Here is a 13,187-nt window from a genome sequence, read left to right as displayed (position 1 = left end):
CGCAGTCACAATGTTCAAGTTATATATATCACTGCGGCCTGTAAATAACAAGTCGGGCTAGGCAGCCTCGAGGTTGACAGCTAGAGCAACAATCAGGTACAGTGACACAAAATCAGCCAGGTCACACACGGTCACTACATTTTAGTCGGCTTTTGCAAACAAGGGAAATCGAGACCTTTTCTGGAATCACACCGGGGGAATTATATTATAATATTTGGCGAGAAGGAAATATTGGCTTTAAATGGTTAGTAATCAGAAACCCCACCGGCGACTTCCACGGCTGATTATGTAGTCCGTTGTAAAACTATTTTTAAATTTTAGTTTGTATGATGCATGTAGGATTGAGATATCCTGACTTGGCAATGTTTGAGACATACTGAGTTGACTATGGTCGAGCTGTTTTGACTTGACTGTAGTTGTGCTATCCTGACATGACTATAGTTGAGCTATTCCGACATGACTATAGTTGAGCTATCCTGACATGACTATAGTTGAGCTATCCCGACATGACTATAGTTGAGCTATCCTGACATGACTATAGTGGAGCTATCCTGACATGACTATAGTGGAGCTATCCTGACATGACTATAGTTGAGCTATCCCGACATGACTATAGTTGAGCTATCCTGACATGACTATAGTTGAGCTATCCCGACATGACTATAGTTGACCTATCCTGACATGACTTTAGTTGACCTATCCTGACATGACTATAGTTGAGCTATCCTGACATGACTATAGTTGAGCTATCCCGACATGACTATAGTTGAGCTATCCTGACATGACTATAGTTGACCTATCCTGACATGACTATAGTTGACCTATCCTGACATGACTATAGTTGACCTATCCTGACATGACTATAGTTGAGCTATCCTGACATGACTATAGTTGAGCTATCCCGACATGACTATAGTTGAGCTATCCCGACATGACTATAGTTGACCTATCCTGACATGACTATAGTTGAGCTATCCTGACATGACTATAGTTGACCTATCCTGACATGACTATAGTTGACCTATCCTGACTTGACTATAGTTGAGCTATCCCGACATGACTATAGTTGACCTATCCTGACATGACTATAGTTGACCTATCCTGACATGACTATAGTTGAGCTATCCCGACATGACTATAGTTGACCTATCCTGACTTGACTGTAGTTGACCTATGCTGACTTGACTGTAGTTGATCTATCCTGACTTGACAATGGTTGATCTGTATACTGATTTGACTAGTTGAGATATATTGCCTTGGCTGTTGTTGAAAAGAAAATTGAATACCTGACGAAACACTTGATACACTACTATCAATACATAATTTGTACAACACAATCCCATAGGTCAAAAGTAAGGGAAAACGTTATTCCTTATCTACGGGGCATTTGTCACTACACTTACCAGCTACATCTTTATCTTCAAAGGCTCAGGACAATTTGTCAAAAATGAAAGCAAATCCCATTTACTAAGAAAATATTACGTAAAATGGTCGTCTACCTCAGAGACAACTGTGAGGTAGGGTGGGGTGAAATGGGGTTTAACGTCGCGTCCAAGATTATTGCACACGCGCATCTGTGTGTGTGGCTGCTTGTACTAGTCCGGACTGATGCCGATTTATAGTGCTAGCCCACCGAGATACCATGCCGCAGTTTAACATGAATACCCCACTCAGACACAGTATACTGACTCCGAGCCGACCAGTCCTTGTTTTAGCCCCTTAATGCCGAGCGCCAGACAGAGTAACAACAAGTAACGCCGCTTTTAACAGTATTCCAGTTATATCACGGCGTGTCAGCTTAATGTGGGAGGAATGCCCGAAGTGATGCAGGTCTCAGACGTTTACCACTTCGGTGAAACCTACGAGCACGGGTATGGTGTGACAAACCTAGAAGCATAATTGGGGCGAACCGGGATTCGAACCCACAATCATAGGTTACTGACGTAGCCAAGGGACCCAACTCTTCACAGCGAATCACGGCGCCTTAGACGACTGGGCCACCCGTGCCCCATTCATCTGAGGTAACAGTATGATGCCTCAACCAGAAAAGTTGTTGTTTTAAGGTGTCTTATGACCAGCTATCTAACAAATGGGATGTTACCCTTCATAAGATTAAAGACCAACCTTCACTTTATGTCGAGAAAGATTAAAGACCAAACTTCATTTTATGTCGAGAAAGATTAAAGACCAATCTTCTCTTTATGTCGAGAAAGATTAAAGACCAAACTTCATTTTATGTCGAGCAAGATTAAAGACCAACCTTCTCTTTATGTCGAGCAGGATTAAAGACCAACCTTCTCTTTATGTCGAGCAGGATTAAAGACCAACCTTCACTTTATGTCGAGCAAGATTAAAGACCAATCTTCACTTTATGTCGAGCAAGATTAAAGACCAACCTTCACTCTATGTCGAGCAAGATTAAAGACCAACCTTCACTTAATGTCAAACAAGATTAAAGACCAACCTTCACTTTATGTCGAGCAAGATTAAAGACCAACCTTCACTTAATGTCGAGCAAGATTGCAGCAGCTCCAGCCTTTGGTTAATACATTTGGGGTACAATCGAGCACCAAATACAGTCACGGCCTCAGCAAAGCTTTCAAAACGTTTTTTATCGTAGACATATGGAAGACAAATTTGACGCATATATCAGTGTCAAAAATGATGTCCGATGCAATCTCCTATTTTGACTTACTACTAAATGTTTCCGTATTTTTTTCAATTTTCAACTGAACACTTTACTTGTTTTTGCGTGTGTTTGTGACGGGCGCCACCGTTTGGGCTGTACATGCTATTCTTTTCGCGAAGACCTGGTATCATCACTATTTGGTTGTGGCGCCGCGATTCTCTGTGCAGAGATGCGTCCCTTGGGCACGCCAGAAACCTATGATTGTGGGTTCGAATCCCTGTTCGCCCCAATTATGTTTCTAGGTTTGTCAGCACCATACCCGTGCTCGTGGGTTTCACCGAAGTGGTAAACGTCTGAGACCTGCATCACTTCGGGCTTTCCTCCCACATTAAGCTGACACGCCGTGATATAACTGGAATAATGTTAAAAGCGGCGTTAAACCCAACTCACTTACACACTATTTGGTTGTTATTCATAAGAACATGTTCATGCTTATTACTTGTTATTATGAAAAGGGTATTTTCGCTTTAATTGACTATAGTTACTCTCTCGTCTTCGACATTGCTAAGGAGCCAGAATGCAGCATCTAGGGTAGCCATGCGCACTTGACATGTTTTACCAGTTTTAACAACACTACACTGGTTATGAGAGACCAAAAAATTCAACTCAATAATAATTCCTGGTTGCAATAAAGAGTCTCACCACTGTGGATCAATGCCGCTAAGTACTGAAACAACAAAGTATGACTGGGCTGACTGACAGCATCAACTGAAGCCCCTGGCAAATCTCCCTCTGTAAATAAACATCACGAGTATAATGCTTAAATAAATAATATCCACAGTTGTTTGTTCTGTGCGTGCTACAGAGACCTGCATGGATCAGTTACCATTAGTATATAGGTACATTGAACGTTTGTAGTAGAAGAATTAGTAATGATAGTAGGACGTTATGTGGCAGTAGTACTGGTAGTAGTAGCAGTAGTAGTAGTAGTGGTGGTGGTGGTAGTAGTTGTTATCTTCGTTGTTGTTGGAGTGGATGACATGAGTAGCAATCCCCGTGACCCACATCAGATATGATGTGTGGAATACAAGAGATATGACAGATATGATGTGTGGAGTACAAGAGATAGGACAGATATGATGCGTGGAGTACAAGAGATATGACAGATATGATGCGTGGAGTACAAGAGATAGGACAGATATGATGTGTGGAATACAAGAGATATGACAGATATGATGCGTGGAGTACAAGAGATATGACAGATATGATGTGTGGAATACAAGAGATATGACAGATATGATGTGTGGAATACGTGAGATATGGCAATATTATTATCCGTTGAGTACAAAACACGTAGAAATATCCTTCAACACAAAGCTCGAAATTTTAAATATTATAACAATATGATGGGATACATTTTTCTCTGCACTCTCAGTATGAAAAGGGCATGTTAACAGTAAATGAGCATGTAGGAGTAGTTTTGTTCGCTGTGACTGATTGTTAGTTTTGTCAGTAAGTGGTACACATTGAAGTGGTACACATCTTCTTAACGTACATACATCTCTATATGTTTTTTTATGGTTCGCGTTTCTTTTGGCGGCGGGCATATATACTACTCTAAAAATGTTAAGAACCATCCGATTCTAATATGAAATAATCTGGTAGTCCTTAACTTCTTTTGAGTAGTATAAACAACATTACAGTATACATGAGCGATTGAATAAATCCACATTTGACCCAGTTAACATTTTAGAAGCTGAAATGAGCGGCTGCTAAATACCCTTGGTGTGGTTCAGTGGGACGACTATGACGGTGTATGAGAGGACTGCGGCTGATGAGAACAAGACACGACAACCAGCACATGCAGGGAATAATATTGTGTTGAATATGTAAATAGTTTGCATTAACTTGAGGTACAATTAACCATGCTCATTCTCATTTCAACGAGCGTAATACGATTCTTGCTTACAAATTGTTTGATCAAGTTTACACCATTTTAGGGCCAAGTAAAGTTTTCAAAAAGTGTTACGGTAGATATGTGGAGGACATTTCAAAATTTACGCATCAGTGACATAAATGATGTCAGATGCAATTTCCAATTTTGACTTGTACTACATGTTCCCGACCTTTTCACATGTGTTTGTCATCGTTGCCAACAGTGGCTTACCTTGTCACGAAGATCTGGTATAATGTTTGATAATGATTCATAAACACATGCTGATGATACAGTTGGAATCGTACAATGGACTCTGCTTTTAAAAGAGAGTTATTGTGGCTGTGAATTGGGTTATGTCGAGAACCTTTGTTGTCAGTGGTAGTATATTCGATAGATCAATCGTTGTTTATTCAACATACACGCTGAATGGCCCCTAGCATTGTATACTCTAGTCCTCGCTGTTATGTGGTTGTGATAGACTATCTTACAGTAGAAGAAGACTATTCCTTACCAGGCGAAATTGTAGATACTATTGGGCTCTCTTCAGACGAGTTGTGGAATCTGCTGTTGAGTGAAAAATGTGCCAGGGGCATACAGCAGAGCAACATAAACATCTGTGACGGTTATCAGTGTACGCCATTGTGTGAAGCGCACATACAATCGTTCGAGTATGCCCGTAGTATGTTGGTGTCTGAATCCTATGGTGTTGTTCGACATCACATCAATGTGTCTGAATCCTATGGTGTTGTTACACCTCATATCATTGTGTCTGAATCCTATGGTGTTGTTCGACATCATATCAATGTGTCTGAGTCCTATGGTGTTGTTATACATCACATCATTGTGTCTGAATCATATGATGTTGTTATACACCATATCAATGTGTCTGAATCCTATGGTGTTGTTCGACATCATAACACTGTGTCTGAGTCCTATGATGTTGTTACACATCATATCAATGTGTCTGAATCCTATTGTGTTGTTCGACATCATAACACTGTGTCTGAATCCTATGATGTACCTACACATCATATCAATGTGTCTGAATCCTATGGTGTTGTTCGACATCATAACACTGTGTCTGAGTCCTATGGTGTTGTTACACATCATATCAATGTGTCTGAATCCTATTGTGTTGTTCGACATCATAACACTGTGTCTGAATCCTATGATGTACCTACACATCATATCAATGTGTCTGAATCCCATGATGTTGTTACACATCATATCAATGTGTCTGAATCCTATGCTGTTGTTATACATCATATCAAAACCCCTCAAGTGTTTTGATCCCATGGTCAAATAATGATGCCTGGCATCTTCAGGTTCATCCCTTCACCCAAAACGAGACAGTCGAAACTTAACCGATAGGCGAGGGACAGTTCCGATTGTCTATCCCCGACTGCAGACAGTAGTCTTGAAATGAAACAAGAAGGTCAACATCTGAGTATATCGAGTGTAGTTTTATTGCCACCTGTACACACATACAGAAGCCAAAGAAGCCGCAAATATTCAGAATCAAAGTCATAATACAACAACAACGGAAAATTTATAAACTGCCAACAACATTGTGATGACATTTCTTTCATCCTAAATCTGATTCACCGAGTATACACGTACGTGTTATTTATCAACCAATAAATATGTGTATGTGTCATAACACTCAAGATGAAATGCCATTGAAGGAAGTGGGAGATATGCTGATTTAAGCCCTGGTTGAACATGACCATGTGACTCCACAGTGGAGTCAATCATAACCCATACAAGAGATTCTAGTCCCAGAATCAGCGTCGATTACCACAGACAACTGTTTCATTGAGTCTAGCTCAACTGCTTCCTGAAAAATTCGTACATTCTTCTAAGGGATGTGTTGCATGCCTCCTCGTTGAAGTTCGGGCCTGTTTTGTTGGTGAAGGCGTGACCGGCATCGTAGCTGTAGAATTCATACGGCACCTTGCCCTCATCCAGCTTCTTCTTGAGCTTCTCCTGGGATTCCGGACAAGAGAATCCGGCAACTGCATCATTAGCACCGAAATGGCATTGGAGAGGTTTGGTGATTTTGGAAGGATCGCACAAGCCGTCTCCACAGATGCCGTAGAATGGAGCTGCCGCCGTGACCTCGGGGATCAGACCTGCAGACGCCATGCTGAGAGCACCTCCCATACAGAATCCAGTCACCCCAACTTTGGCGCAGCCATTAGACAGCAGGTACTTGGCGCACGCTTTGATGTCTGCAATAGCGCCAGGCCAGTCCAAGTCGCCCATGAGGTGGTTTGCTTCTTCGTTGTCGGTCGCCAACTTGCCTCTGTAAAGATCGGGAACTATCGTGGAGAAGCCACCGTCTTTGGATATCTCGGCAGCCTCGTCTTGGATCTGTTGGTTCAACCCCCACCATTCCTGCAGAACAACGATGCCCATCTTGGACTGGCTGTTCTTGCAGAACACGGCGGGCAGGGCATCTTTCCCCTCTATTGTGATTTTGACATTCTCGGGACGGACGGCTGGAGCTGCCATTGTCTTTGACCCTTTCTGAAACAGCAACAGATAACTACAGCATTCAGATCTCTATAACTCACACACATCTTGACCGACTCGTTGGGATTCAAGGGAAGAATAGGTACCCATGCAGTATAACCTATGTTTGTCGTAAGAGTCGACGTATGAGGACCGGTAGAGACCATATAATATATGATCTCTGGGACCGGGTAGTCAGGATCGGGTAGTTGTTTAACGCTGCACTCGGCAATATTCCAGCTATATGACGTCGGTCTGTAAATAATCGAGTCTGGAGCATACAATCCAGTGATTAATAATAGTCTGTCCACAACTGAACCGACTTGTGCTCAGAGGTTGAGAAAGTCATATTCAGGCCAAAAGGGTAGTTAAGACATGCGAGTAGTCAAGATGGGACCGCATTATGTTAAGACTGGCGAACGCACCACCAACTCGCCTGACCTACCCATCAACTAGGCACTGCAAGTTACACCGGTTGTTCTATTTTCTATTGACTTACACAGATCGGAGAGTCAGCGGACTTCAGTATGAACGTCAAAGTTATTTATTCAAATCTTTTTGTCGTACACTGGTATACATAAACAATTCTATGGGTGTAGGTTCAAACATAAGTCTCACTCTAATGTCTGTTTGTTGTTAAACACCGCACTCAGCAATATTCCAGCTATATGACGTCGGTCTGTAAATAATCGAATCTGGACCAGATAATCCAGTGATTGTTATCATGAGCATCGATCCCCGCAATTGGGATACGATGACATGCACCAACCAAGTCAGCGAGCCTGATCACTTGATCCCGTTAGTGCCTTATACGACAATGTAACCAAAATGTGTCTTGAATACTTGGGTCTTTTAAAAAAACAACATATGCAGCTTCCAATAAGGTGTGACACTACCGAGGTATCAGATACAGTTTGAGATAGTGTGTATATAAAAAAGAATGCAATGATATTTCAGTCAAACAACACTTAATCTAACAACAACGTTCAGTCTGCATCAATGACACTATACGTTTCAGAGTAAGATCTTGAAGATCAGTAAGAGAGAAAACATTATATATAAATGTGTCTACTTAAATAACATGTTTTTCCAATAAAATCAAATGTTATCTGGCTTCGCCACTCATGCAAATATCAATTTTGTCACGTCAAGATAAGATAAATATCCAGTATACATTATATATTACAAGGCTGAAATATATACCACTTAAATAAATATAGACAATGATTAATTAAGCCAAGCATCAACCTCAACTTGTACTTACTATACTACTGCCTAAGTTCATGGACCACTCTACTGATTCCTTTACATTTGCTTAATAGCAGAAGAATAGCCCCCATAGTAAATATGTTTAACAAGGCAGCAATGTATTTAAAAAAATAGATTACATCATATAGGCATACAAAACAGTACGTTCTAATGTATTGTATGATACCTACCTTGCAAGAATTAAGATTTCCCATACAAATCTCGAAGATATATGACTTGTTCCTTAAGACACAGGCGTCTATAAACTAAACCTAATTATTTTCCAAGAACGCGACTAATCGAGACCACGTGACTGGAAGGCCTCGCTTCAGCGACGTTCAAATACCACGTGACTGTAGTGAACATGACGGCATGCGCTGGTCAACTCATTAACAGCACGTTCAAACCCCGGCCATTTTGCTTCTCGCACGATCAAAGTGCCGGTATTTCCTCCTCGTCGTGGAAGTATTTACCTTGATGTATTCGTCGCTTCCTTCTGTGTAGTTCCTGCGGGCGGATTATCAGTTTACAGGTACGAAGAGACACGCTTATGACGACAAAGACATGGGCGATGAATTCCTCGCATTCTGACGTTTGTGGTTTCACCTGACTCATGCTGAAGGCTTAAGTTTCACTATGAAAGTACACAGAGCAATGTCTGGGGACACTCATCACGGCCTCCGCATGACAAAGCTGAAATAACTTATGCCGGCGATATGCTGAAATCTTACTCCGACATCTTACTGGACACCTATATTTCACCTGTCATGGCGGCGAGGTCGTCACTGTGAAACGCGTTTGTAGCAAAATAGCGTAGCAAAATTTTGAATTCTCTCTCATCTTGACATGTATCACTTATTTGGTTTTTGAAACGATTTCCTGTTTGTCTTTGACTTTGACGATGTCATTTCATCATATGTAATCGTTTTATGTATTTTCTACCTTGTCAGATTGAGAGACAGCTAGTTTTGTTTAACGCCGATTTCAATAGTATTACGTAATGGGGAGGTGCATAGTGAGGACAGTGACCGACCAGAGATCCAAATTCAGGCTTTTCTGCGACTCGAACCCAAGACCAAAGGATCCTTGAACGACTAAGGGACGCAACTCTGAACAACGAATTGCAGCGCCTTCAGCTAGGCATATGTGTGAGAGTGTGGAGTTGAACCAATGAAGTTTTGAGTCACATGACATCGTTGCATGCTGACACCATCCTATTTCATTATCAAATCAGATTATTTGATATTTACTTATTCTGCGGTTAGAGATCAGTGCTTGGTCATAATGCTAAACGTGCAACATATCGAATCCTACAACATAAAAAACAATTATTTTCAGTATTCTTTTTACCCTACGTTCCTGGCGATTTTCACCCCCTCAATACTTCAGGTGTATCACCTGGATTCATGGTCCTATTCCCAAAAATGAAATTAATGGAATGGCCGTAGCACTTTTCAACACTATGCTAGATGATGGGATATACGAATGCATGAGCGCGAAGTTCTCTCATTGGAACATAGGTTTCACATAATCTGTTTAATACAGCGCCCACAAGACGACGTGATCAGCACTATGTCCGCGGAATATCTGCATTTAATTTCATCAAAAACCAATCTAGATTATAAAATAGCAAGTCTACTTAGCTCAAATCCTTAGAAAATCAGCATTTGAAATATATACATAGTATTAAAATTAAAAGAGAAATGTAATGTGTAATGCCTAATTGTCTAGACTATCTGTTAGTCTATAGCTTCATTGTTACATATCTGTGATCAATGAGTAGCTACTAAAATCTATTCTGCTTCTGGTGCTTTGTATCACATTTATACTTAGGATTAAAGTTCATAAACATAGATTGATAATTATTAACGTGACATTAATTTATAACTTTGAAACTACGGTACGGGTCACCGGTACAGAGCCTCACACACTCGAACATCTAGGTCGTGAGAGGCAGTGTCACAAATTTGTACACCGCGTGCCGGAACACGATGCTAAGAAACTTTGAAGTAAAGTGACCATAAAAGGTACAATGTATAAATCTGCAAGTCTGGGAACGGCGTCTTACGGCACCCGTAGAATGCGGGTCAAATTGAAATACTGCCTCGCGTCATCAGGTCATTGATCTGTAGAAAGAACGGTCATTAATGTCTATGAATATATCTGGCGAATATATCTGATATAACAGTATTTATGTTTAAAAATTATCTTCACACATGTGTCAGCCAGTAAGAGCATCAAGCTATCAATATGTTTTGCTTACCTTGAAATATGAACAGGTAGATCTAGAGAACACGCTACTACGAATAGTACACTTGTGGCTGTTCCGTTCACCCCCTGCGTTATATAGTCCCGGGAGCATTCATTGATTGGATAAAAATATCGCTGCAAGCAGGAAGTTGTATTTCTCGGAAATCTTCAACTCCAAATAACACACGTATAAGTCATAGCAGTACTTATTGATGTGAGACCTCCCACGGGCCGACAGACACCGGTAGTTAAGTTATGTAGAATACAAACGTGACATGGCGGTATGAGTGCTTACAGTTACCGGATATGCTCTTTACTTTAATGATATATTATTTATTGTCTGACAAGAAACACATTTGTAAGATGTGCATTTTTTAAGAATGAAATCAGAAGATGTATGTGATCTTTGAGTGGATTGTTGGTTGTATTTCTTTTACCTATAAAACATTTACAAAGCTTCGCACTTATTGACAGTTCGCTATTAATTAGATAATTAGATAACGTCTTTGTAAACTTACATATTGGACTTCAATGATAAGCACAAAAATATATATACCTTCGTATTTTCGAAGCCTAGTCTGAATATATCTGTACCGCTATCCCCCCCCCCCCCCCCAACAAATATTGAAGTTAAATGTTTACATTTTACATGTCACACCTCCAGTGAAGGTAAACGTTATACATTTAGACATCCCTTAACGACATACCATGACACATGTGGATGCGATCTACACATGATCTGATCTACCTGTTGAAACCCAGTAGAGATGCATTGCTATTAATCGTAGTGATGTATGGACATGTCTGAACCCAGGACGTCTCGCAGTGTACCTCCACCCAGCTGTCGGGTCTGAGAGGCACACAGTCTATCTTCTCCTACTTTCAGGCGCTAGTTGTCAGGTCCAGACTCGATATTACGTAACATGACCTGGAATATCACAGGCTATATTCCGTCCCTCGCTCGGTGCGGCGTAAATCAGCATTCACTCTCTTGCTGGGCTAGGGGAAGTTATATAGTTTAATCTTGAAGTTGGGTGGACAAATGTCCCACAATCAGATTAATTAGCTGTGCACCGATTATGATCCTCGGTCAACCAACACCACAGTCGTGGTAGACGTCAACGATCTTCATCACCATGGGTATTTGCTATGCCCAAATTCAAGATTGGTCTGGACTATTCAAGTAGAGACACACTTCCCCCTCTCCAATACATGTCACATTTTATTATTCAAGCCCTTCCCCTTTCGTTGTGTCAGTTGTTTCATTAACAACACCCCACCCCATACCCCACCCACCCCACTCCACCAGACACACACACACCCTTAATCGATACTGATTAACATGTATGCATGACGTGAATTAAACTAGTGACACAAAACATAAAGTAGTGAAGAGAAAAGTAGTGAAGAGAATCGAACGAGGACATAGTAGTTTTTTAACGCCGTGATCAAACTTGCTGGAACCGCCAAATTGTCTAAACACCTCGATCCACCCCACCCACCCACCCCTCTTTACGCTACAACTCGTGCACACAGAATGAGCATCGTTCGACGCCATTGAGATATGATGACATGTCATCCGCCAAGTCACAAAACCTGACCACCTGATCCGTTTACGACAAGCATAGATTGTTGGGGACCTTTATGCTTTATCGGAATCTCTACGGGTGCCTTCAGTATAAAAACATAATATGAGAAGGGTGTTTAGTTGTTGAAAGAACAGTGTAGAAAAAGGAGAAAAGGGTGTTTACTTAAAAAACCCACAGATAAACATCCTGACTTAAATCATAAGTTTGTATTCCTGTAGTTTACGTGTACTATCCAGGTAATATTATATTTTGTTATGATATATACCGTGGGCTATGTTCCCTGTAGAGCCCTATATATCTGTCCCGTAATTTGCCCAGGTACTATCATTCATCCACTATTTACAAAAGAAAGAATACCCACATGCATCTAAACGTGTCTATGTAACCTAATGTAAGCTACAAGTACTGTCCGAATATGTGACGCACGTTAAACGTTCGCGGTCGAGGTTTTGCAGTCTCAAGAGCACAGATAATAAATCCTTTTAAGAAGCATGTTTCACGTGTGTCGTTAAAACATGCTCGGGCTAGACACTACTTCAATATTTACCATAACACATGTCCGTTATCAATGAGAAACCTATTAGATTCTCAAAGTAGGTCGAGTTATGAATGCATTCAGTCTTACTGGTTCAGGACAATGCGACATGTATGAGTAAGTGAGTATGGTTTTACGCCGCTTTTAGCAATATTCCAGCAATATCACGTCGGGGGACACCTGAAATGGGCTTCACACATTGTACCCATGTCGGGAATCGAACCCGGGTCTTCGGCGTGACGAGCGAACGCTTTAACCACTAGGCTACCCGACCGCCCCTACGACATGTATAAGTTCTGACAAGGGGAAACCAAATACAGTAGAAGGGCGGATCCAGCATGTTTAAAAGGGAGGGGTCCAAAATATCAAATCCTCCCTTATCAATTTCGAAAGGGGGAGTCCGGACCTCCCCCCCCTGTTGTTATCCGACAGTGGAACATTCTCATGCCCTGATAATATCTACCCCTGTTCACATGCACAAGCGCG

At 41.2% G+C, this 13,187-nt stretch overlaps 1 protein-coding gene across 1 annotated transcript; it reads right to left on the bottom strand.

Moving 5' to 3' along the window:
- Positions 1–6,009: 6,009 nt before the first annotated feature.
- LOC139472176 (carboxymethylenebutenolidase-like) lies at positions 6,010–10,689 on the bottom strand. Its single transcript, XM_071254555.1, has 2 exons — positions 10,591–10,689; positions 6,010–7,094 (listed from the first exon to the last, which is right to left on the bottom strand). Exons 1-2 carry the CDS (start codon positions 10,687–10,689, stop codon positions 6,387–6,389), a joined length of 807 nt encoding a protein of 268 aa, XP_071110656.1. The 3' UTR covers positions 6,010–6,386.
- Positions 10,690–13,187: the final 2,498 nt, after the last annotated feature.

The sequence above is a fragment of the Haliotis cracherodii genome, unplaced genomic scaffold (genome assembly GCF_022045235.1).
Source record: "Haliotis cracherodii isolate W230 unplaced genomic scaffold, xgHalCrac1.p SCAF_1, whole genome shotgun sequence".
NCBI classification, from domain to species: domain Eukaryota; kingdom Metazoa; phylum Mollusca; class Gastropoda; order Lepetellida; family Haliotidae; genus Haliotis; species Haliotis cracherodii.
This window is presented reverse-complemented; position numbering and strand designations above follow the sequence as displayed.